This window comes from Aedes albopictus, chromosome 3, assembly GCF_035046485.1.
Source record: "Aedes albopictus strain Foshan chromosome 3, AalbF5, whole genome shotgun sequence".
Lineage (NCBI taxonomy): Eukaryota > Metazoa > Arthropoda > Insecta > Diptera > Culicidae > Aedes > Aedes albopictus.
In genome coordinates, this window is record NC_085138.1 from 189,427,922 (window position 1) to 189,454,573 (window position 26,652).

A 26,652-nucleotide genomic window follows, 5' to 3' on the forward strand; every position below is an offset into this window, starting at 1 on the left:
CTTGACCTGCCTTTCTTCAACTTAACCCTCTACTTCCCATGGTTGCTCTAGAGCACCATCGATTTTCGACGAACTCCAGACAAACGGAATTAGATGCATATGATGCAATAGTTTTTATATGATTGTAATCTCATTAGGTAAACCCAACTGCCAACTACTTGTTTCAATAGTGGAACTATTGATAAACAATCAAAATACTATTGATTTACAACTAAATTTTTTTTCGTTGATTTCGAAAAATTTGGCCAATTTGCAGTAAGGTACACCGGGGCAAGTTGAAACGGGTGGGGCAAGATGAAACACGAAGTTTTGAAATAGATTTCAATACAATTTGGAAATTTTTCCTTCGCTAAAAGATTGTTTGAATCAAATACTATGTGTTATGGCGATCGAACTGTTTATCATCATTAGAAAAACATAATGTTTACCCGCTGTTTTATCTTGCCCCACCCGTTTCAACTTGCCCCGGTGTACCTTAACTTTTGTTCCAGCACTTCTTTCGGAAACGCTTTCTTGGTATATAAATCGTCGTTCAAAGTCGTGGGAAGGAAAGGGTTAATGTTCTTTGAGCACTTATTTAACAGTTATTAATTGAAGAGCTTTTACCTGCTGTTGTACGAATTTGTATATTGTGCGACAACTCACAATGATAAGCTCTATTAAGGAAGTCGTACATATTTTCCGACATGACGAAGGACATATTCGGGTAGCGGAGACACCAGGAAGATTACTACCGACGGGGACAGAACTATAAACCAGGGTACTTTCGGTAAACGCGTCCGAGGCATCGCTGCTCTGATCGGCATTGCTGTAGCGGATCAGTTTGAAGGGGTGTTCACTACCATAGGAAAGCTTGAGTTTGTAGTTCATAGTCTTACAATCTTCAATATGTATGTAGCACTGTTCATAGTAATCATAGTAAATCGTTTTTATTCTTGCTGCTACGATTCCCAAAAGAATAGTTGTCTTCACCAAGCGACGATAACTTCACTTTCCTCTTCCAACTGGCTTTCGATTTAATCCTGCTCTTCAACTTCACTTGCAACCAGGTCCGAATTTAGGATTATGAGGGCCCGGGGTAGGAGCTGATGTGAAGGCCCCTCGGAGGTACAAATGCGATAAGCAAAAATGTTTTTCTTTGTTTTTGAACACTACTTGAGCGAAATAAAAAACGAAGTTATTGTTTAGCAAGCAAAAATGGTCCTGCTTGCAACGATGAAGGGTTCTTTGAAGTCGACAGATGGACCTATCGTTGAGGCGGCGCACAAATCCTTTCGGTTGCTACTAGTACTGTTCCTCTTTCAATTGGCCATGCAAATACATACTTTTCACATCCAGATGGCGTACTTTCATCTTTTTTCCAACATCACTTAACGCTGAGGACACTGCGTTGTTTGTGCAGCGGCGGGAGTGAACATATTGTTATCGTCCGCACACACCGAACTGTTGAGAGATACCTTGCGCAAATAGTCGAGCTTTGAATTTCTCCTTTCGTTCAACTAACATTTATTGTGAATGTAAATGTCAACAAAGCGTCCTCAATACGGCTTGATGCTGAGTTACTGTGTTGTACATATGGACGGAAGCTTCTATGCCACCAAGTCATAGCTTTTTTCTCGGCTCCTAAGTAACTACGACCTGAATAACATCTTGAGAAGGCGCTTTTTCAGCTAACTATCGTATTTAAAATTGAATAATTAAAGTACATGCCGCTACTTGGAATCGAACTCCCAATCCCCGTATCCACTGGTCCCGATGATGTCCTCGCTGCCACACTGCTGTATACATACATATAAATAGCATAGAAAACAGCCCGTTTCGTTTTACTCCAGGCAAGGCTTTATTAACTGTGCCACAAGAAACCTTACCCAACTTCATTTTGCTGCAACAGCTTGTGAAACGTCAAACGCAATAATGTTCACATTGAATAAGCTGTGTGGTTGCACCAGCAGGTTCTTCGTCACAGCTTCTAGCTGAAAGAATGTTCTTTGAACAGCTACAAAGCGGTGCTGTTGTATGTATTTGGCAACATTACAAAACGTACTGTATCAAAGCAGCTGTTTTATTGGTTCTTATTCAATTTGCACATCATCCGGCAAATCTTCCGGAGTTGTTTTGAAAATAATGTTTACATCCAAAAAGCCGTGTTGGTATACCAACAGTTTCTTTATTCAACCTTCTAGCTATAATGATATCACAAAGCGCTGCTGGTTTGTGGATTTGTCAGTTTTACGAAATATATTGTATAGTAGCAGCTGTTTTGTTAGTGGGGACTCCTATTCGATTTGCTCAAGTTCATATCTTCCGGGAAATCACCAGGAGTTGGAATAGAGTGCAATAAAGGCAGCCCCAGTGACAAGTGATTGATTTCTGCAAACCAAGTTTTTTAGCTAAAATGTGCTTGTTTTGCAGCTGTGCAATAGCTTAGATTTATTTTTGACTAGCTTCCTTTTTATTCAGCGTTGGCTGCTTCAATTCGATTGTTACACAGTAAAAAGCAAATGACTGAAGCTTATAGCATTGAAAATGTTAGTTGGGAGATTCTCTAATTTGCGCATTGTATTTCTTATGTAACTATTGCTGCTTTCCATAATCCACTCTTCGAGCTCTCAACTGCTTCTTCAACTGTTGTCAAAATCGCCGAATCGCCGTCTGCAAACTCGTTCAGTCGACCTCTGAGATGTTGAAATTTCTACTGCTTGATTCTCTCAGCCGTACAATTCTCGTATTCGTCAACGGTCGGCTGTTATTAATATCGGCAGCGAAACTTCCTGCTCGAGATCCTATTCAGGAAACTTCTCATGTCCGGAACTTCCATTTCGTTGGAACCATTGTGTTGCTCAAGGATCGCGACCGGTTGGCTTTCCGGTCTTTAGCTCATAATAATAGCTGACAAAAATCAACTTCACTGCCTTGGAATCGAACTTTGACCTTTTGGTTTACAACTGGAGCTATTCCAAGATATTTCCCGTACGGGTTTTCGTCCATTTATGGTAAGGCGGATGATTCTGCATGTAGGTATGCAGCGGTCATTAACGCCTCACCCCAGTGCAATGTTCACCTTTTGTGGTTTCGGCATTCAGACATTGCGAAATTCACTTCTTGGGTTCGATTCTTGGACGGTCTGGAAACTATCTTGACTTCCTTGGGCATGACGTATATTCGTGCCTGCCCCATGATATACACAAGGTAATTGGCAGAAGAAGCTCTCAGTTAATAACTGTGGAAGTGCTCATCGAACACTACCTAAACTGAACGGGAGCGGAACATTTGGCATAGTCATTTGGAATAAGGCCGTTTGGCATAAGGTTACTTGGCATACAGACATTTGGCATAACGGTTATTTGGCATAATGGACATTTGGTATAGCCGAAATTCACTCTTCTTTATTATTCCAACTATCTATTATGCCAAATGATTTTATGTCAAGTGACCTTATGCCCAACGGCCTTATGGCAAATGACACAGACCCAAACTGAACGTTACGTCAAGAAGAGATTGCGGACTTTTATGGGAAGCTACAATATTTGCGACGTTTGAAAATTTACCCTTCTAAGTCAGTCCCGTACGATATTTGGTTTGTGCACGGAACGAACGAGTTCCATTGACTGTTTCAAAACATTTAAGATTCACGTGACCGCCTATCTAGTTGGTGTCATAGTGACATTATTAATTATTACAGCACTTACCCTTCTTTGCATTTTTCTTTGCTGTTCCCAGCTGGCCGGTAACATCCTGCAGCCTTTTCTCAAGCTCTTGCTTTTTCTCTGCCATTTGTTCGTCTTTCGATTTACCGGACACTTTTTTATCTGTGGAATATACAAACGAACACGAGGAAAACCCGTTAGAATCAGTGCACATGTGGTACCTACGTGTGCGAAAATGAAATAAAGACTGATGTGTAACAGTAACAATAAGGATGTAGTATGCCAATTACTGTTTATACTACAGGATGCAGAATAAGGGTTAGAAACGAATGGAATCAATTTAATTCAGTACAATTTCTTCCAATTAACAGACACTACTGAAGTTGTACGCAAACGGGGTCTCTCTAATTACAAAAAAGATTTCGTAGGAACGAAATCTCAACTAATAACGGTGCCAGCATATTATTAACATGTGACACATTCTCGACACGATTAGAAGGACCATTGAATATATAGGAAGGTGAAAAGTGTAGATGGATACAGAGATCAAATGGCAGTGAATGAGAAAGTTATCTCGGCAGCAGTGTTTGTTAAATTGGAAACTTACAGTAAGGCTTACGGGTTTTCTTGCGTAAACAGGAAGCGACGTAGTTTTCCAGTTCTCGCAACGTTGATGGCTTGAGAGTCTCGAAGTCGATTTCGATTTCATCCGGATTGGAATCACGCAGCGACGGTTCCCGGCTTTGGATAATATGTACAACACGGCCGAGTTTGTCACCTAAAAAATAGAAAGAGCGTAAAGTATACACATTTTATGGAAAGGAGATTAGAGAACGTATTCATTCAGTGATATAAAAATTCCTCCATAATTGTCAATTTTGTTCAGAGCATGTGACACTCTGTATAAAAGCTTACCTGGTAATTTGTTTATATCGAGCGATAATTGTCTTTTCTCGTCGTAAGACATGGGCTTCGCAGTGTCCTCTTCCTCCGAGTCAAAATGTTGAACATTTTGCGAACCCTTTTTCTTGTTGGGACCCCGCGTTGCACCGGTTCCCGCTGCGCCCGCTCCCTTAGCTCGCTTGGCAGGTGCACTAGGAGTGGCTCCAGCTTTGGGTGCCCGTTGGCCTTTCGTCTTCGTTTTGGTAGTAACGGCCGGAGGAATTGCGGGAGTTGCCACGGCACTGGTAATTTGTGGGGCTGTGATACCTGTGACTTGATGCACTGCTTTAGTAGCAGCAGGATGTGGGGGGTTGGCGTGCACTTCCATTCCTTGTTTAACTTCGCCGGCACCTCCCGATGCCATTTGTTTCTTCTTTTCTTTCATCTTTTTCTTGGCTTTCTTCTTCATCAATGCTTCCTCAGCGAGCTTTCGCATGCGTTCCTGCATTTCAAACAGTTGCTTTTCCAGCATTTTCAATTTCTGATTACACTCCTCGTCAGAGTCCGAATCGTCTTCACTTGCATTCGACTCACTGGACGACGAAGAGTCCGTCTCCTTACTTTGATTAGGCGTAATGTTGTTTACCGGCTCATCCGGTATATTTGCCAAGCGCATCTCAAACACATCCTGCAGTTTGCGACCCATAGCGACGACATCGTGATCTGGAGGGTTATACTTGTAGCAATTGGTAAATATAAGCCTAACATCGGCAGCAAATTCGTTCGCCGACTTGTATTCCCTATTATCCATTTTTCGCTTCACCGTGCCCAGATCCATTGGCTTCTTGATAATATCATGATAGTCATGCAGACCGAGCAGTTCCGCGTCCACCGGTTTGTAGAACGGCCACGCGTAACCAGAGTGCTTCTTGGAAAACAGCTCTTTCAGAATTTCATTGCACGATTTGAGCGCATCCGAAAGCTTCTCTTTGTTCTTCGGTGGATTCTGAGCAGCGCCCGAGCCCTGATATGGCGAAATTGGATACGAAGATGCAGGGAATGGTGGGATTTCCTGTGGGAGATGAAGAAAGAAGAAGTTGTTTAGATTTCACTTTTTTGGGAACATCAATCACTAGGGGTAATATTGCACGGCAAAACATAATATCCTACATTTTAAAAATTCATCTAAAATATAACAAAAGAAAATTGAAGAATTTCATCAGCAATACATTTTTTTTATATTCCTTGTTGGGTATATAAGTCACTGCGACCAGTTTTACATCAGCATCAGCAATACAAAGTAACAACGGTGAAGATTTGTAGAATTCCTAGATAAGATGAGTAGCTAGCATTTGTTATTAATGTAGGTACTGTGCGACACCCATATTCTGAACTGTTAAGAGAATCTCACAATACAAATTAAAATAAATGGGAGTTATTGTTTCTAGAGATACTGCTCAACAATACCATCAAGTTGGTTTTGTAGTACAATTATTAAGTTGAATAAAATATTTTCATTCAGAGTGTATTCCGTTTTACCCATTGTATATTCAGTTTACGTAAGTGTGTAAGTCATGTTCCGTTTTGAGTGTATTCCACTCATCGTATAAGAAAAAATCTCAATCATCTGTCATTCAAGTTTGAACGTGTCGTCTGCGTGGACAAAATAAAAAAGTCTGTCCGAAATAAAATCTGGTTTGTTAAATTCCCATCAGTTTATTGTCTATAATATGGTGCTCGCACGGTATAAAATCATCTGTATGAAAGAGAATATGAATTTCTAAAGAACTCACAAAACCAAGGATGTTTTCTATCACCTGTCACAGTCACAACTATTCATTTGTATCCACTTTATACATAATGAAGCAGTAGTTATAGAACTTCCGACATGGCAGCATTTAGCATACACGGTAAAAATTCTGCACGCTGGATGTAAGGGAAAAATCCCTTAACTATTCAACGTCCCAATCAACATGATTAGAAATTCTTTTCCTTTTAAATCGCAATGCTGTCAGTTTTGATTTGAAAACCAAAACAAACCCACCGAAGAAAATATCTGAAAATCACTTCGATTTGCACTAATGTACAAAGCAATACCATCCAAAGTGAAACACTGTTGATTTGGTCATGACTGTTTTGGGCATGAAAGTAAATAAAAATGACAGGTTGTAGAAAGTGTTTCGCTTCGATTCGCACCTCATTATCAGATGTGAAATAGTGTAGTGGTAAAGCAGAAGACTGTGACTCTCAAGGTCCTGGTATCGAATCTGGGTGTTGCGGGGGTACACTTTTTTATTTTTTATTTTGAAATCAAAACATTGTCAACAGTGAATTAAAGTGCACTTCCAGTAAAACTGAAGAGGCATTGGATGTTATTTTTCAAATGATATTTAGATGATAACAAACTGTTTGAACAGTAGTGCGAATTCAAGTGCCAATCTGTTCATATCAGAGTGCAGATTTTTTACCGTGTAGTAGTAGCGCATAAGAGTCTGGTTCGTTTGGCATAAGGCCGTTTGGCATTATGCCATTTGGCATAAGGATGTTTGGCATAAAGGACGGTTTGGCATAAAACAATTTCAGTAAAAAACTACATACTTAACGTTAAAGAACGAAAAGTGTTCTAAAGAAAGATAATAAACTATAATGCATTAATTTCTTTGAATAGAATAATGCAGACAAGGATGATTTGCTGGAAAGAACCATAGACGAAATCGAAATTGCTTGTACCGATAAAGAACAGCCTAAATGCAAAAGAAGGAAAATTCCCCTTCCGAAAAAAAAAACAGATTCATGGAAGCAAAAGGTTATTTCGAAAATAAAAGATCCAATATAATGCAGCACTAACAAGTTTGCCTCCTTTCCATTGAACGCTGTTCTTTATATTTTTTCTCCCAAGGGAAAATATATTTCACACATTCTTTATGCCAAACGTCCTTTTGTCAAACGGCCTTATGCCAAAAGTACCAAATCCGCGCATAAATATCTGTTACTTTTAAAATGGTATCAAATATCATAGACACTTATCACGATTCGTCAAACATCAAGAAATCCCATTGCAATTTTGCAGACAAACTTTAGAGGCACAAATCTGACGAACGAAGCATCGAACCAAGTCGCACTTGATTTTCCTGGCTTTGCTCACTTGCAAAAAGAGGCAGCTTTTCCAAATCGAGCGCATTTGTTTACGAATTTTTAAGATTTGTGCTCTTGAAAACGTGAGTAGGGGTCTAAGTCGGCCATTGTGGCAGCCATATTGGTATTCTTTGAAGTTTCTCCTTAAGAGACATGATAAATAACCACTCCATTGGATTTGAATTTGGATTCATAAAATCTCATTTCAGATCAGCTGATTCATATGAAGACCAATTCACGCATTTTGCTCAATCTCACATGGCAAATGTATTTTTGAATCTATGTTTCGTCAATAATAGATTGGATCAAAGATAAGCTACAAATCAAGCCTAATACGAAACTTCTTCTAAAACCTAGGATCAGCGATAAGTTTCTACATTTTAGACCTCGCTCAATTCTTGCACAAGGTTGCTATCCCGATTGTTTGTGTCACGTCACTGAATGTCCCGCCAAAATAATACAGTAATATCTGTCAGTCTTCAAATAGGTACAGCAACTTATAGGTACCGTCGTGCGGGGCTTCTTTATACACTTTTCCATGGTTTTTCAACTTTATGACATTATAACTCCCAGAGTAGTGAATGGATTTCCAAAATTTTTACACACAATAATCGTGAGCATGTTCTGCCCCCACTCGCAAAACAGTCCTATATGAATAGGAAACCCAGCAAAGATGGGACTGTTATGCGAGTGGCGGCAGTGTATGTATACATAGGATGTATGCAAAAGTTGAGCTAAATCCATCAAAAAACAAAAAAGTTGTTCATACACCAATTGGACACATCTCATATAGAACTGGATGGGGGCTACTTTAATTGTACCAGTACGGTAGTATACTATATCATGCATAATTTCAATAAATATATGCGTTTTAGATGGCTCTGTGCTATCTTCGGTATTACGAGCAGCGTGATATTGTAATATAGACAGCCTTAAAAAAGGGACCATCAATCCTTTATTTAGGTGAAACGGTAATTTTTAATGCATAACGATACAAATATTCGATTGTATATGCTACGTTGACACATCTTGAATGAATTGATCGACCCATCCAAATTTATGAACTGTAGAAACAATGCATACAGAGCAGATGTTCTGATACGTTATATATATTTTTTTGGTTTATTCGATGTTTTTTCGCGTCCTGGCAAGCAATAAGGGAACGTCCATAAATTACGTCACGCAAAAATTGCCCATTTTCAACCCCCCCTCCCCCCTATGTCACACTTTTTGTATGAGACCTCTAAAATTTTTGTATGGGTCGTCACACTTTTCTGAACCCCCCCTCCCCCCTAAAAGCGTGACGTAATTTATGGACGTTCCCTAAAGGGTCTATTTGAAAAACAATTTCAACCAAATGAAGAGGAAAATATTGCTTCATAATAGTCCCATACTGCCCCTATTCGCATAAGAGTCCCATGTTTGCTGGGTTCCCTATTCACATGGGACTGTTGTGCGAATGGGGGCAGCATAGACATCAAACAGATTTGAACCATATATTGAATTAAAAAATCCATATTCAAAGGTGCCCAGTCCAAAGTAGTCCCGCATTTCAAAAGTAACCCCGCATGACGGTAACGTTACTTTGTATAACGGGTATGAGTATTGTTACAATTGTAGATATCAGATTTTGCTTTTCTGAGTAGCTTAGTTGGTCTGGAATATCCCAAAACAACGTTGGAATGGTTCGTAAAATTTCATCGGGATACAGCTATAGATGTCAGGACAGTTTGAACGACTCCCAAAAGTATATAATTACAGTCAGGTCTTTTTTACGCGGTTTTCATTTGCGCGGCCGCGTAAAACTCCATACAAAAAAAAATCATCGTCTTATTTTTGCATGATTCGTCGAGAAATGGTGAGACTTTTTTTACGCGGTTTTTTAAATTTTGAACTGAGTTTTTTTTTACGCGGTACATATCCCCCGCGTAAAAAAAACTGACTGTATATAAATCAGTTTTCCAGTAGGTCCGGCAACGAATATTATCACCAGTACGAGTGTAGACTTGAATTTCTGCTCTTCGGAACAGTTTGATTGGTCTGGACTATCCCAAATGAACTTTGAAATGATTCATACTGTTCTAAGAGGATCATAGATAATAGTTGAATGTGTGATGTTACAGTTCATATCGAAAATAATCAATGTAACGGCTGTAGATGTCCACGACTAAACTCCCGAAAAGTTTGGACGAAAAGTATTTAACAGTCGTCAAGTAGGTCCAGTAATTTTAGTTAATTATGCAACGTTGCTCTGTATAGCGGATATAACTACTGTTCGGACTTCGGAGTGTAGATCTGAAGTTTTGGTCCTCGAAGTAAATTGGTTGATCTGCAACATCCCAAATGAGTTTAGGAATGGTTATACAATTCCAAGGTATTCATAAATTATAATTGGACAGCAGTTTATATCGAAAATAGCTACTGTACAGCTGTAGATATCAAGGACTACACTCCAGGACAGTGAGGATGCCCCTGAAAGCCCCAAAAGTATAGGTATAATACATAAATCTAGCAGTATAGATCCCTTAATCATAGTTAATTATGCATGAATTGAATACTGTGTATAACGGGTATACGACTACTGTTACGAGTGTAGACCTGAAGTTTTGTTCTTCGGAATATCTCAAATCAAATGGTAGACAATACTTTAATACGTTATGTTGGAGCAACTATATATACTGTAACGGTAAACGCTATGTATCCAGAAAGCTCGTAGGAAAATGATTTCATGGTCAAGTTGTTTGCCTGTGTTAACAATTTTAAGTCACTACAATTGATGAGTTCTTTCTATTGATCTGCCAAAATGATCTGAACTTAATATAAATAAAAATAACTAAATATAAATTACAAAACGAACAAAACAAAGTAAAGCGGAAGCACCTCTCGGAAACGACGAGTCACTATCCGCCTACCTTTCTATTTACCTGTCGTCCTGACTCCCTCCGGGTAGCGATCTTGGGATTGCTCATGTCCAGATTTGGGCCATAGTGTGGATCGTACGCTGTTGCAGTCGGCGTCGTTGTATCGGCCTTTCTCTTAACACCCTTTTTGACTTTAGCAGGTTGTTGCGGAGGTAAGACCGTTTCAATTCCGGACTGTGAACTATTCACAATGTAGGGCGAAGTGGTCGGAGGAGCCGGTTTCGTTGTCACGGGCGTTACCGGTGTTGCTAGGACATTGTGCGCTGCTGGAGTGACGGTAGTCGGTGTTGCCGTAGTTGTCGTATTTGTGCTACCGGGCACGGTTTGTGGAGGTAGGGTACCAATTGGTGGAACAGTTGGCACTACGGCCGCTGCCGGGGCGGTTGCATTGGTTGGTGGAACGCTTGAAGTAACGGCACTACCAAGAGCAGAGCTAGGCCGCGCTCGCGCCGTGACCGTTGCCGCTGCAGCAGTGGCTGCCGCTGGGGGTGGCACAACAGCCGCCGGAGCAGCCGGCACATTTCCGACTAGAGTTCCGGGAGGAGCAAGTTGTCGGGGAGCGGGCTTTTTCTTCGCACCCTTCGTTGCCGGAACTTCCATTTCCACTTCCTCCTTAGGCATTAGGGACACCTTGGTTAGAAACAGTTTTTCCAACGCCTGTGCCATAACGACAACATCTTCACCAGGCTTATTATATACATAACAATTAGAGAACATGATATTAAAGTCCTGGATCGACTCTTTGCTCGTCCAGTAATAGTTGTTCTCTAACCGCTTCTTGATGGTTCCCAGATCCATCGGTTGTTTGATAATTTTGTGGTAATCGGGAAGGTTCAGCTTTTTCGCATCGACCGGCTGCTGGAAGGGCCAGGAAAATTGGTGCTTCCAGACGGCCTTCATTACCGTTTTAAGTAGGAAATGCAGTTGGTTGGTTAGTCGACCGGGTCGTTCCGGTGGTGGTACTACCGGAGGTTGAACGATGCCGTTCACCGGTTCCACGACCGGTTCGATACGTGGCGGGGGTTCATCCATCTTATCTGACGATATTGTTGGAACAGTTGCCTGCAATTAAGAGAAACAAAAGAAATGATTGAATGTTTGTTGGCTAAATATAAAAATACTCTGTACAGTCAATCCCTTCCCATAAAACAAATATGGTGTATTATTTTATAAATAAAAAATGTTTTCATTTGGAAACTCCTAAATATTGAGAAAATTGGCAGGTAGTGTGTTTATGAATAATCAAAACCGATGTGGCTAATTGAAATATATGTTCAAATCGATCGAATCCTACTCCCGACAAACTCACAAAATGTAGATTTTTCCTTCGAAAGGGAATTGAAGTCATGGTCCCGAGAAGAACTAGCATTTATCGTTAATAAAGATAAAAAAAAGATTGATCAAGCATGATCTTTTAATCGCAACAAATTTTTGATGACATCATATTGGATCTCGAATTTGAAGGAACGTAAGATCTAAAGGCGGCATATAAAATATTCTCAACTTTAAATCAATGAAACATTAAAAATGGTAACCATGTACTTCATTCATTGATAACGTCAATTGCAATTTCTTTTTTCATCTTGTTCCACAGCCAAAATATTAAAAACACTCGGCGAAAATTATAAAAAACCACGCATAAAAGTCTGAAACATTTTTTGATTTTTTTTTTGCAGGAATGCAAGTTGTGTTGAAGTTTTAAAAATCAGGCCAAACATTTCAATAGGTCCTATCTGCATTTGAGAGGCTCTCTTTGTTCACTTTCTCTTTCAATTATTGCAATGTAATGGTACACTTTTCAACTATTTTTGAAGTACAAATCAAAAGACGATTGTTTTGACCATCGTTCAATGCAATGAGACAATCATAATACAAATAAACAGCAGAGATATCAACGAAAGAGAGGGAAACCAAAGAGAGCCTCTCTTCTGCAGATAGGACCTTTAGACATGTTTGGCCTGAAATATGTCGATTAGAGGAAACTAGTGCTAGGGAAAGTGTACCATAGTAATGCATTCAAATAGTGCTAAGTGGAGCCAAATTCAATCATTTGTTACGTTTTTTATAAACTACTTCATATAAAATCGGTTTCCTGCAAGTGGGGGCACAACTAAACTTGTCAATTTGAAGCTTTTGATGGCAAATGATAGAATTTCTATCATAGAAAAGTTAGAATTCGAAGAAAATTAGAAGAGTTAATTTTTATCTATCAAAAAGCCGTCCTGGAATTCGTTAAGAGGTATTTGGGCATACATATTTATCAAATTTACGCAATAATGGCAGAAAATCAGTCAACTTTCTCAACAGTCGTTTGAAAATATTTACCCAAAATCTATAAAACAACACATTATTACAAAAAATGACAAATTTAGGTTATACAGAAAGAAATATGTTACTTTCTTGAAACATTTCCCAAAGTTTCTTCTAGTATTAACAGAAAATCAGTAATTATCTGTATTGCGAAATGTAAAGAATTAAAAACAAAGTATAAAATGCGTGCTTTAGAAGTTCGTGTAGTGCGTTATAATTAGTACCTGGTGATGTAGAAGCTAAAAATTTCATTCAAAAAAATTTGAGTTGTGCCCCTTTTGCACGAAATCGACGATATCTTTTCTCATTGTGCAAATAACGTTATTACGACTTACAGCTGCCGCACTGGGAGTACTGGATCCTAATCCTTGTTGCATGCCGACCGGACTCTGCCTGAAACCAAATTCTTCGTTGGCACATAAATCATAATAATCATCATTCCACATCTTCAGTGATGAGCTTGGGACAAAACATTGAACAGCATACGTACGTTATTGCATTCGAATAACTAACCGTAAACCGTACGCACTAGTTGTCAGCAACGAAATATCCATACTATAACGCAGCGATCAAACGTAAGGTATTGATTTTTCATCTTGGGTTCGTGAGAAGTTTTTCTTTGGCACTGCTTGGGATTAACGCTAAACCTGCATCCTTTTGCAGTGAAGAAGGAAAGGCTGCGGTCGCCGCTGCCAACTTTTGCACTGATGATTATCCATTTTTCTTTCGGGCCTTCTACACAGTAGACGTTCACTTTTGCAATTTCTTAACCCAACAACCATCCTACACAGTTAAACTGACGCACGAATAGTACAAAACCGATACACGGCGAATACGCGTAGAGCCGCAGGAGAAAACCAGGAACTTGAGTCTTGGCTCTGTCGAGATCAATGCTCACTCAAGGTCAAGATCTTCAAATAAATTACGGATTTCAGGTACATCGCACCACTTTTACACATGAATTTCTGTCAAAATATTGGCTACAACTATTGATCTTCAATTTTCTAATGAAATATCTCAGCTATGATGCTTGATACACCGTGAAAATGTACAATTTTTATCCAGTATCCAATGTCTTGCGATGTAGCGTCTTTCCTCACATTCAACTACCGAAAGTGTTCGTAAAATAATACAAAACCAACATCGTCATACCCTGGTACTCTCATTTCATTCACACTGCTGAAACACTTGCCAGTGATGGAAAGTAGTGGTGCTCGAAGATACCCCTAGCAAAATAACAAGCCCATCATCCACTTGCTGGTGTGAGTGCTGCAATGCAATGTTTTATCCAAATCGGCGGCGTTGGCATCACAGTCACAACACATACGTCATTTACGTCATTCTGATGTCTCGGGGAAGCACTCGGTCGTTCCGCCGTTCAAAAATATCCAACTCTGTGTGTGTGTGTGTGTTTTTACAACACCTTTGACGACGCTCCAATATTATTGAACCGTACATTTGGCGCAGGAACAAGGTGTACGTCGTTCATGGCGAAAAGAGACAATCGATAACGGGGTAATGATGTGAATGGACACACGCAGTAAGACCAGTGATGCCAGCAAGGATTTGCTTATTCCAACGAGATACCCTCGAAATCATCCATTATATCGTTAGATTTCTCAATACAGATCGGACTGAATTGTCTGCGTCTTAAGGTTTCATATATCTCCATAAGCTGTTAGTACACAGGGTCAAATATTTGTCCGAAAAGAAACCAATGCTCAAACATCTTGTTTGACTCGATCGAATTTTCATTAGTGTCAAACTGATGTTGTTTCTTGAGTTCTTTCCTTATCAAATATTTGACCCCAGCTATAGATTTGGTAAACGGAATACTGTATAGAGTTGAAAATTTGATATATTTAAAGCAATTTTGACTGATAGTCAAAATCCTGAAGGGAACTTTATGCGGCCATGAAATCTGATAAGAAAATTCGAATTTAATTGAACATGACGAAACTAGTTACTGCACAACACCGCATAACAATCAGAAAATACTTCATCAAAGTATTACTAAGTTTTAACCAATGTCTACTCGCTTGCAAAAACAAATTTTATTAATATTACCAGGCTTAAAAAAATCCACGTAAAAAAATCCTAAATTTATCCAGAACAGAAGTTTAAATTTTACATATAGAAAATAGGAAAAAAAATACTGAAACTCCTGGACAAATTGAGTTCTCCAAATTTTATCATACGAAACCTAATTAGGCTGACACAAATTTCGATTTTCACCCCCCACCCCCTCGGAATTTTTTTTGCCGGAATTCGATATTTTGAGGGGGGACACAAATAAATTATTTGAGAAATTTAAAAGTTTTAAAGTGAAATTAAAGTCGCCGAGAAAATTTCTTAACAAATCCGATGAGTTTGACATTGGTGAGTGGATACCAGGGTGAGGTGATAGAACTGTGTGTTTTTTATTACTTTGAAGATGTGCGGCACAGTTCGCTTGATTGCATAACTTGTAAGCGTTATCTAATAGGATTGAGACACTGTGCTGTGAAAGTTTAGAAGGATAGGAAACGGCTTTTTCAACCCGTTTCTGTTCTAGCGATGGCTATGAACATGTTAATATACATGAGTTGTATATGTAGAGAGGAGAGAGAAAGTATATACGAAGACGGCTAATAACAAGACAAACAGCTCCCACCCTATCGCAGGCGACAAGGTTGAAACGCCCTCAACGATTCACAGGAACATTAAACATGATTGTGTGCGTGTATATGCAAATACGTACACGGAAATTGTAGCATCTCACACACACTTATTAATAATGTTGTTCCCGGGAGTCGTTCGCGGCGCTAGTGTGCTTGAAGTTCTCAGAGTATATGGAGCAAGAGGGTAGATGTCTGTCTTGTTATTAGCCGTCTTCGGTATATAGAAAGATACAGAGTAGGAGGAAAGGGACGATGGTATCCCTGATGGAACTCCGCGAGTATGATTTTCTGGATGGTTTTAGCCAAAAGTCTCTCCACATCTCCAGTAAGAATGCCTGAAGAAATTTTCCAAAGAGTTCTTGAACGTATCCTCCAACGAATCCCTGCAGAAATTCACCAAGGAATCCTGAGAGAAATTTCTTAAAGAACCCCTGCCGAAATTTTCGGTGAAATGATTGGAGAAGTTTTCGACGATGAAATTCTGAAGGAATATCAGAAGGAAAAAAAACTTCAACAAATCCGTTGACAAATTTCCCAGTGATAATTGATTTCTAGAGAAATTTTTCACAGAATCTTTGGAGACATTCCCATGATTGGACGTTCGGTGTAGTACTAGATTTGTAAATTCAACTCATTAGAATTTTAATATGGTGAGAAGATAAATTCTCCGTTTCTGCAACAAAACAGTGTCAAAAGCAAGGGTATTATGATTTCTTGCCTAATTTGATGCTGTTTGGGCAAGCCTCTGGCTGGTATTGTTTAAGGTGATACGGGACGCCATGTTATTTTTTCTATCTTCCCTCTTTTTCTAACAATTTTCCTCGCGATTTTGAAGATGGTAATTTCAATTTCTATCGCACAGAAGAGGCTCAAAAACAACCAGCATATGTACTGCAAGTGAGCATACACGATGATAAGTTTTTGTTCCATTATTTGAAGTAGAATCTGAGATAACCATCTTAATAGCAACAGAGCAATGGTGGATATTTCCTCTGGACGACCGAGTCCTTAAGAAGCAAGAAATGAAGAATTTAACAATCCAGTGATGGAGGAATTCCCGTTGACTCTCTGGAAGGATTCAGGCAAGAATTGATCAACGCATTACTGTAGAAAATTTTTAAGAAGTCTTGATAAAATGCTGCAAAGAAATTCTTGAAGGGGTTCGGCAAAAAGTCCCACGTAGAAATTCTGAAGAAAATAGCTTTGATAGTTCCAATTGAATCCCTTAATAAATTCTTGAAGAATTTCAGGAAGGGTACTAAAACGAAACCCTTGAGAAATCTACTGAACTCCCATAAACTTAAACACACGAACTTCAATATCGGAAAGAGCGAACATCAATCTTTCTGATAATTATGTTAGGTGGTGTTAGTTTGCGTGAGCGGGCTGTTTTAGACCTCACGGAGCAGTCTCGTAAAAATCCACAAGACATTACGATGTACAGGGGATGGCCAAAATGTTTGGGATAGGCAACTTTTTTTTCTCTCCCAAAAAAGTTCAACAAGCTATAACTTTTCTTAGAATGCATCAAAAAATCTCAAATTTTGACTGTTTGTCAACCTATTATATGTGCATCATTAGTACAAATTTGGGCTCGATTGATTAATATTTCGTAAAGTTAGAACCGTTCGGGTAAAACACTATTTTTCAGATAACTCATTTTTGAGCTGTCATATCTCGGAAACCAGTGAACCGAATTGAATGAAATTTTGAACGTATACTAACAATATGTAAATACTTCACAAACTATTAAAAAACAGGTACTTTTTAAACGTTGAAAAAAGTTAGCATGGATTGACACTTTTTGGAGTTTTCTCGAAAAAATGTAATTTTTTTACATCAATGTCAATAAATGTTAGTGTTGATATCCAAAGATTTTCCACTTCTGTTCTCAAGTTATCTCTAATCAGATATATTAGAGCCTATTTAGATTGAAGGAAGAGCACATTTAGTAATTTTTGTGTGGTATTGTAAATTTGACTTATTTTCCTCTATATGGGTAAAAATTTCAATCCGGTATAACTTAATTCGCCGTGAGAAAATATTACATTTTATAACGTCGTATTAAGTATCAATATATTGTTGATAAACGTTAAAAAATTCATTCAATTCGGTTCACTAGTTTCCGAGATATGACAGCTCAAAAATTAGTTGTCTGAAAAATAGTGTTTTACCCAAACGGTTCTAACTTCGCGAAAAATTGATCAATCGAGCCCAAATTTGTACCAATGATGCATATATAATAGGTTGACAAACAGTCAAAATTTGAGATTTTTTGATGCACTCTATGAAAAGTTATAGCATGTTGAATTTTTTTGTGGTAGAAAAAAAGTTGCCTATCTCAAACATTTTGGCCATCCCCTGTACTTTAGTGGCAAACAGAGGTTGCAATTAGCGAATGTCATTCGCAATTTGCTGCAATACAAAATATGGTCAGACTTCCCACAGACACTTCTATAATTCGTTAATGATGCCTTTTCTAATTCAACCGTAAATTGTCACATTTTTTTTTTATTTTAAGAAAAAATATCTGCTGGAAGTTCTCCTGCTATAACAAAAAAGCATCTACATGAACTTCTTCAGCAATTCCGCTAAAATTTTGCTGTCAGGATTTGCTGCAATGATTTTCTCTAAACAATATCTCTAGGGAATTCGTCAAAAAACAAATGTGAAAATTTGATTCCCAAATTTCTCAAGATTAACAAGAAACTTGGCTACAGAAGTCGATAGTAAATGAAGAAACTGCCGAAACCGCCAATTCCCCTACGAAGGGTCAACGGGCCATTGGTAGTCGTATGCTCCCAAATTCATCATAAGTATTCGAAAACAAAGCAAATACGCCACCGATTGATTTCGTTTTTTTTTTTGTTGGGGTTCATTTGGGCAGGGGTCCTATTTTGGGCACTCTCTGAACTCAACTAGTTTCATATAAATTGGCCTGCATTTTTTAACATGATAAAATAATGTATGCATCTCACCGTGTCGCAAAAAAAATCAGTTGGTTTAAAATTGATTGAATTATAGTAGCAAGTGTCCAAAATAGGCCACCTGTCCAAACAATCCTGGACCCTACGTGCTCATTGCTAGTAAAAATCCAAAAACACCTAAACTTAGCATAGCTGACACTGAGTTTAACCCTTATATGGCCGACAGGGTACCCGGGTACCCAGCGCCCATTTAAAATACACGGTGTAGAAAAAGGCAAAAAAAATGTCGGACACATAACGGTTAAATGTCAATAGTTGCTCTTTCGTGATTGATCTAAACTGGTATGAATTGCACTGAGATCCAACTGAATAATGGGCTGAGACACTGTTCTTAAAGTGTAATTTAAGCAGCTCATAAATTTTGGATCAATACCGACGCCGGCCAAGTCCTTACAATCAGTTCAAAGGGGAAATGAATGTTAGAGTGAGATGGTTGTTGCTACTAGAGATCGAGAGCACTCTGCGTCCCCACAATCAGCACGGATGGGGTTTTTGTTAGTAGGGTAGGATGTGAGATCTGGGAGTCACCTTTGGTCAGTGATGCGATCCACGGATAGGAAATATATTAAGGTTATATATTGTGCACGGATTAATCTGAAGAATAAGCGGTACACTTCGCTTGATTGCATAACGTGTAGGCATTGATAGATTGACACTGTGCTGTGAAAGTCGGATTTTTAACCCGTTTCTGTTTTAGCGATGGCTATGAACTTTTGAACATATATGAGTTGTATATGTAGAAAAGAGAAAGAAAGTAGATAGAAAGATACAAAGTAGGAGGAAAGGGACGGGCCATGGATTGAACCCAGTACCTTCTGCATACACATCAGAAGCGGTAGCTACTAGACCACCAAGCCTTCTAACAAAAATCCAAAAACATCAAAGAAAAAACAAACTTCTTAATGCTTTATTTTGAGAAGCATGAAGATAGGAGCACTTTGGTCCCCTGGTCTGGTAGGAACAGTTGGCAAGCTACTCTCAGCTATATCAATCAATCAATTAGATTCCTATTAAGATCTAGATTGAGTTTAAATAAGGGCGAAAGTAACATGAGAGAGTTCTCTTCATCGACTCTCTCTTCTTCAAATTAAGGTGACAAAATGCAAGTTTTGTTGAACTTTTTGGGCATAAATCGCTAGGTTGCGATGCAATCTAGCGTCTAAGTGTAAAAAAGTTCGATTGAATTTGCATCTTGTCACTTTAATTTGCAGAAGAGAGATTCGATGAAGAGAACTCTCTCATGTTACTTTCGCCCTTATTTAAACTCAATCTAGAGATATGGGAGGACGAAGAACTGCTGGTTGGATGGCCTCATATGCCTAAGAAAGAGTACTTATCTGTAATTATGGCATCACTGCCTGACAGCTAAACCACCAGACTGTATTGTTCAACAACCGGTGAAACAAGAAGAATGCAAACGCGCGCCGAGGAGCTTTAAAATGAGAAAAAAGTAGTATCGACCAACACACCCTTGTACAGCGTGGGCAATGCAGTGAACAGAGTGCGTGGAACAGATAGCACACGGGTGGATGTCAACTTCAGCTCGGTGTTTGTAGTGGATGGATAAAGATTTGACAGAATACGCTGCTTTCCGACTGCATGTGTGGGTGCAATGTTGGAACATCGTCGTCTCTCGTCGATTGAGGATCGCGATCGCTAGTAGTGGTATGCGTAAAACCCTCGTATCATCGAAGTTAAAGCCAAACCATTTTAGCGGAGGCAGCTAAAATTCCACCTGAAAACACCCGCGTTTTTTAGCCGCCGAAACGCCAAAAGCGCGCGGTTTATTTCGACGACTTCCTCCACTTTGTGTTCAAACAGGTAGGATTCACGGGTAGGCAGAATGTGGGTAGTGTAGTGGATGTGCAACTGCGCGTGGACGGAGGTGAAGCTCGCTGTTGAACCGCAAAGCCAAGTTTCAGACCGGGGTAGACTGCTACGTGAGGATGAGCACACGCATTGAACTCGTTTTCATAGACAGACGCGCCTATGACCTACTTTCTTACACATGGCAAAAAATAATGGCTTTCGCAGATTTATCGACCAATTTCAAGGTATTTTTTGAGGATTTAAGATTTTCTTCAAACTGTAGACTGTTGAAATGAACGACTCAATTAAAAACAAAAAAAAACTGATTTATTTCAAGTAATCACTGGAAACGTTAACTGGCCTTACATAACAATATTTCAAGATAAAATATTATAGTACAATTTGTACATTTTTTTCAGGATAATTGTAGGAATTTTGACATAAATGTTCTCATCCCAAGCCCTCAGATTAGATGTGGAATCAGTGTTGAGTTTTACATACCGTCTCAGGACTCACGAGGGTGAATGCAATCAGCTGACTATCATCACAAGTCAATGGTGTTCCACAGAATTCTGAAAAAAGAAGAAAAATAAATCAGAGCAATTAATATAAGGTATGATTAGAGTGTCTTAAGGCTAGGTATGATGTTAACTATGTTTATCCCATCTCCCTTTCAAAAACACAATCCAAATCACGATCAGTGACACAGCATTATTTGGTTTGCCCTAGATGACTAGTCAGTTTAATCAAACATAGTGTTTTAAATATCAGCAGCAACACAACGCAGCAACGGATAATTGCATTGATTCAGAAATACAAATTGAACCCTTAAGACCAACCTGGGATGAGCCGAGATTTGTGCTCGATATCATCACTGTTTTTGTTTTGGTTATTTTGTTCGCACACATGCTGCTCACACAGAACTCGTTGAACCCCGACGAGAGCATAATGGGAGGAGAAATAAACCTAGTAGCTAAAAGGGAAGTCTATTTAAATGTTTGTTTATGTTTCCATTCGACTTCGAGGTCGGGTGTCAGAGTGCATGCAAACCTAATACTTGTATCACAGCCAATTCATTGAGCATAAAATTTTGCTCGAGGCGTAGCTTTACCACGAATCAATACTTGTAAACTAGACCAATCTCTCAACTCGTTGGAACAATCACAAATAACACAGGGAAACAATAATTAACTTTTGGTCTGTCTCAAAAGCAAACTTATGTGTCTGATAGATTTTGGATCACTAAATAATTCATTTTACCAAATCAAATTTGATGGTTACAACATTTTCTGTTAGGTACCGTGACCGGCCCTAATTCTGCGCAGTCCCTAATTCGGCGCACTTTCTCGAATATACCACAATATCATAAACGCTAGTTTAATATTAGCTTCAAATATACTTTTTGAATATTGTTTCAATAGTAATGAAAAAGTTTGTGAAGAAAAATTTTTCAAACTAACGACCATTATTTTGTAAAAAAATAAAATGATGTTGCAAGTACTGGAAATTGCCTGAAATCTGTGTCTGTTAGCGAAGCTAACAAGTTGCCAAAAAGTTGCCTCACGAACGGAAGCATTTTGCGACATAAATAATGAAGAGAATGTCTGCTTTTTCATGCGCATCATGTACTGCTGTCCTCGAGGAATCAGAATCGGCAAAAAACAATTGAGTTTTCTTCTTCGTTTCTTAATCTTCTTGTTCTTCTTAGGTGCGCAGAATTAGGAACCGGTATTAATTGGTGGTCCTAATTCTGTGCAGACATTTCAACACTAAGTTTTATATGCTCAAATTAATGAACAAACATCATATAAATGCCACCATAGTTATAACTAGGATATTCTATATTTCTAGCAATCCGGTGAATGTAAATTACGTTTTAACAAATTAGTTTAGGAACTTTAAAGGCAAATCTACGTTTCTTGCATTTTTGATCTGATAGTTCAACCGGACTAACCATTTTGAAACATTTGCTATCAACCTCGGGGGATATTTTATGTATTCATGCAAGCATTCCTCAAATGCGACATGTGATGTAAGTTTACATGGAATTTTCTTAAACAGAGGAAACCCTGAAGTTGGACAAGAAAGACGTCTCAGTTTGCAAACAAAGATTGTGCCACCTTGTCATGGCGAAAAAGTTTATCTTGCCTTTAGAAATGAAAGTAAATTTTACTAATATGTACTTCTGCGGATAACTAAAAAGCTTTACATGGTCGTATTCGATAATGCTACCAAATCCTTTTATAGGTATGTCATAATTAAAATTCACTTTGCTTAATAATCTAAGTGAGTAGTATCAATGTTGGGGACATGCAGAGTTCCAATACGGTCGTAAAGTCGCATGAAAGTTGAAAATAAATAGTTTAATTGAATTTCATTTATGAATCATGTTCTCATTACAATATGTTATCTTTTTCGAGTTTTTTCATGTGCGCAGAATTAGGAACATCAGTGCGCAAAATAAGGAACATTCCAAAAAAGGGTGCGCAGAATTAGGAACAAAGACACACTTTAGAATTTTCATGGTTTTACATAAAAATTGAGTGTGTTATGTAAGAATTATATTTTTCCCTTACTAACAAAGCTAATAACTATGTGCGGTCAAAAATTCAGCCAAATCGGTTCGATTTGGAATTTATTACAGCTGATTGAAATTGACAAAGTCTTAGGTGCGCAGAATATGGACCCTCCACGGTACATTAAGGTAGAAAAGTCATTATTGATATCATCATCATCATTGAAGAAGGAGGAATTCACATTTTGTGAGTTTGTCGGGAGTGGGACGACCTGGGATCGAATCCCACTCCCGACAAACTAACAAAATGTGAATTCTTCCTTCGGAAGGGAAGAAAATCGTGGGTCCCGAGATGAACTAGCCAAAGGCTAAAAATCTCGTTAATACATAAAAATCATTGAGACAAGGTAAAGACTGGGTAATTCGCGTTAATTACGCGGCGTAATACAAATCCCATTGAGATAACTAACCTCTGCCCAACCTCCAAGTGGCACCGGCCGGGCTTCGAGCAACAGTAGGGAAGATCAGGTAACCAACCCCAGTCAAACTGCGCCCAAAACTTCCCGTCATCAACTGTGTTTGGTACCGGTGATTGCCACGGTACAATCTAGAGCGATTGAAGCAACCGGATATCGCCTAAGCATAAGCGCAGAATCTCGAGGCAGCGTTGTCGGACGAGGGCGAGAGAACTGCTGGAGAGCAGTAAATTCAGCCATCAACGACGCAGCCGAGAGCACCATCGGGTACGTGGAAAGGAGTCGACGAAACGAATGGTTCGACGAGGAGTGCACAGCGTTTTTTGGAATAGAAGAACGCAGCACGGGCGGTAATGCTGCAACAAGGTTCCCGGCAGAACGTAGAATGTTACAAACAAGGGGAAACAGCAGACCCGTCTCTTCCGGGGAATAAGCGCCGCCTGGAAGAAGCGGAGTGTGAGGGAATGGAACTGCTGTGCCGTTTCCAAGAATCACATAAGTTCTACGAGAAGCTCAACGCATCCCGCAACGGCTTCGTGCCGCGAGTCGAAATATGCAGGGATATGACGGACGAACGCGAGGTGATCGAAAGGTGGAAGCAGCACTTCGATGAGCACCTGATTGTCGTGGAGTTCGTAGGCCTGTGATGGTAACACTCTCATCGTGAATCAACTCGCGAGAGAAAATCCAACAAACGGTTTACTCACCGTGCCGAGAGTAAGCCATGTGTGAGATTATTCACACTTCCCTGCTTCATGAGTATGCAGCAAAACAAAAAATCACTCATGAGTTTTTATTCACGAAGAACAAGTGGAGATGTGGGAATAGTGCGATTTTTAGGTGAAACATCAAGAAATCCCATTGCAATTTTGCATACAAACTTTAGAGGCACAAATCTGACGAACGAAGCAGCGAATCGAGCCGCACTTGTTTATCCTGGCTTTGCTCACTTGCAAATGAGGCAGCTTTTCCAAATCGAGAGCATTTGTTTACGAATTTTCAAGATTGGTGCTCTTGAAAACGTGAGTAGGGGACCAAATCGGCCATTGTAGCAGCCATATTTGTATTCTCTGAAGTTTCTCCATCGAAACAAGTAATTAGCCATTAGATATGAGTGTTTTGTGTTTCATTGTTCCTAAAAAGTAGAGCTGTCGGCCGTGCAAATGCGTTTATCAGATCAAAACCAACAAAGCAGCTGGTAAGAATGGTATCGCAGCTGTACTCATCAAGATGGGCCCAGAAAAGATGGCCACCTGTCGGCACCGGTTGATACTCACGATTTGGGAAACCGAACAGCTGGCCACCTGGCGACTCGTCGGCATACAGACCTATCTGCCTCCTGGACACCTCCGGGAAACTGTTGGAACGGCTGTCGAGGCTGATCTATGCCGAGAAACCCGATAATTCTGGCCTCGCTCCGCACGCTATCAGGGCTGTAACCAAATCGGCCGAGATAGCGCTCCACTATTGCGCGATCGTCACGCAAGACATAAAGAATGTGTTCAACAGCGTCACCTGGACTGCCATCAAGTGCACCTAGGAGTCCCGGTTAGCCTATGCCGGATACTGGAGAGCAGCAGAAGTGGAGAACAGGGTGCTAATCTATGACATCGCGGAAGGCGAGAGGAGCTTTAACTTCATCACGGGGATCCTCAGTCCTCCATCGTGGGCTCGGTACTATGGAACGCGGCGTATGATGGCGTATTGAGATTCAAACATCCACCGAGCGTAAAGCTGGTCGGAGGAGTCGAACTGAAAGCAACGGACATCATCATTGGCATAGTGGAGAACTGGATGAAGTCGAGACAGTTGGCTTTCGCGCAGCAAAAAACGGAGGTGGTGGTGGTAAACAACCGCAAATCTGAAAAATTGGCAGTGGTCACCACAGACGGGTGCCCGATCAGCTGACTGAAGCAATTGGGGGTCATGATTGACGATAAGCTGAAATTAGGAAACCACGTGGAATATGCTTGCCAAAGGGCAAGCATGGCGATAATCGCATTGTCAAATATAATGTCAAATAGCTCGACAATAGTCTCGAGTAAGCGTAAGCTGCACGCGACAGTAGCGGCCTTCATATTGCGGTATGGCGCCGCTGCATGGTCGAGTGCGATAGTGGTCAACCGAAACGTGAAGCGACTCGAGAGTACCCAAAGGCTGATGTGCCTTAGGGTGGTCAGCTCATACCACACGACGGTCTTAAGGGATGCGGTATCTGTGCTAGCGGGCATGATGCCCATGGTGGCAGAGAACGAAGAGGGCTTCGAGCGACGCGGCATAAGAGACGAATCGCCAGAACATCGTCGATGTTGAAGTGGCAGAGGGAATGAAATTCTTCCAGCAAGGGTAGATGGACACACAGGCTCATACCGAGCGTGTCTAAATGGACGAGCAGGCCCCATGGCGAGGTGAACTTTCACTTTCACACAATTTGGCCATGGGTGCTTTAGGTGGTAGCTGCATAGATTCGGACACGCAGGCTCCCCTGAATGTCCGGAGTGTGAATACTGCAATGAGACCGCGGAGCATATGCTAATGACCTGACCACGCCTCGTGGAGCAAAGGTCGAGTATGCAGGAGGTATGCGGTGGAGATATCACTCCAGATAACATATTTGAAAGGATGTGTACGAGAGCGGATAAGTGGGATTCCGTAACTTCCACGGTCTCCCGAATCGTTCTTGAACTACAGAGAAAACGGCGGGTCGATCAACAGCAAGTTGAGTTGGCCACTTTTTTCATTTTGGGAGCTTGAGTCCAACGGATATTCTAAGTACATACTGGCCAGGACCCAAGCTTCCAGGTTAACCCTCTACTTCCCATGGTTGCTCTGAGCACCATCAATTTTCGACGAACTCGAGACAAACGAAATTAGATGAATATGATGTAATAGTTTTTGAAATATGATTGTAATCTCATTAGGTAAACCCAACTCCCAACTACTTGTTTCAATAGTCGAACTATTGATAAACAACCAAAATGCTATTGATTTACAACTAAATTTTTTTATGTTGATTTCAAAAAATTTGGCCAATTTGCAATAACTTTTGTTCAAGCACTTTTGTCGGAAACGCTTTTTTGGCATAGAAATAGTCGTTCAAAGTCGTGGGAAGGAAAGGATTAAACAACTTGATGAAATGCAACAACTAAACATTATTCAACTTTCACTTTTCATTGATATATTGTTAATTTGTTTCATTTTGTTCTAACGTAGCTAAATTTGTTAATTTTTATGTATCCTAAGTAATATTTAAATAAGTAAGTATCCTTGACCTCATTCAAAGTGTATACTGGCAGGTTATCGTTTTTAA

General features: G+C 39.8%; 1 protein-coding gene across 9 annotated transcripts in view; it reads right to left on the bottom strand.

Moving 5' to 3' along the window:
• The window catches only part of LOC109398784 (homeotic protein female sterile), a 64,341-nt gene that overhangs the window by 17,445 nt on the left and 20,244 nt on the right, over window positions 1-26,652 (bottom strand). For 4 of the 9 annotated variants that reach the window (XM_062856919.1, XM_062856917.1, XM_062856918.1 and 1 more), the window contains 6 exons: window positions 20,853-20,923; window positions 13,231-13,288; window positions 10,589-11,647; window positions 4,563-5,601; window positions 4,255-4,425; window positions 3,690-3,809 (listed from right to left, as the gene is read on the bottom strand). In XM_062856919.1, coding sequence (XP_062712903.1) covers window positions 3,690-3,809; window positions 4,255-4,425; window positions 4,563-5,601; window positions 10,589-11,647; window positions 13,231-13,272 — 2,431 coding nt within the window. In that variant the 5' untranslated portion in view covers window positions 13,273-13,288; window positions 20,853-20,923. Of the gene's footprint in view, window positions 1-3,689; window positions 3,810-4,254; window positions 4,426-4,562; window positions 5,602-10,588; window positions 11,648-13,119; window positions 13,141-13,230; window positions 14,522-20,852; window positions 20,924-26,652 lie in introns of those variants that run through there. The other 5 variants (XM_062856921.1, XM_062856916.1, XM_029862986.2 and 2 more) reach the window with 5 other exon arrangements.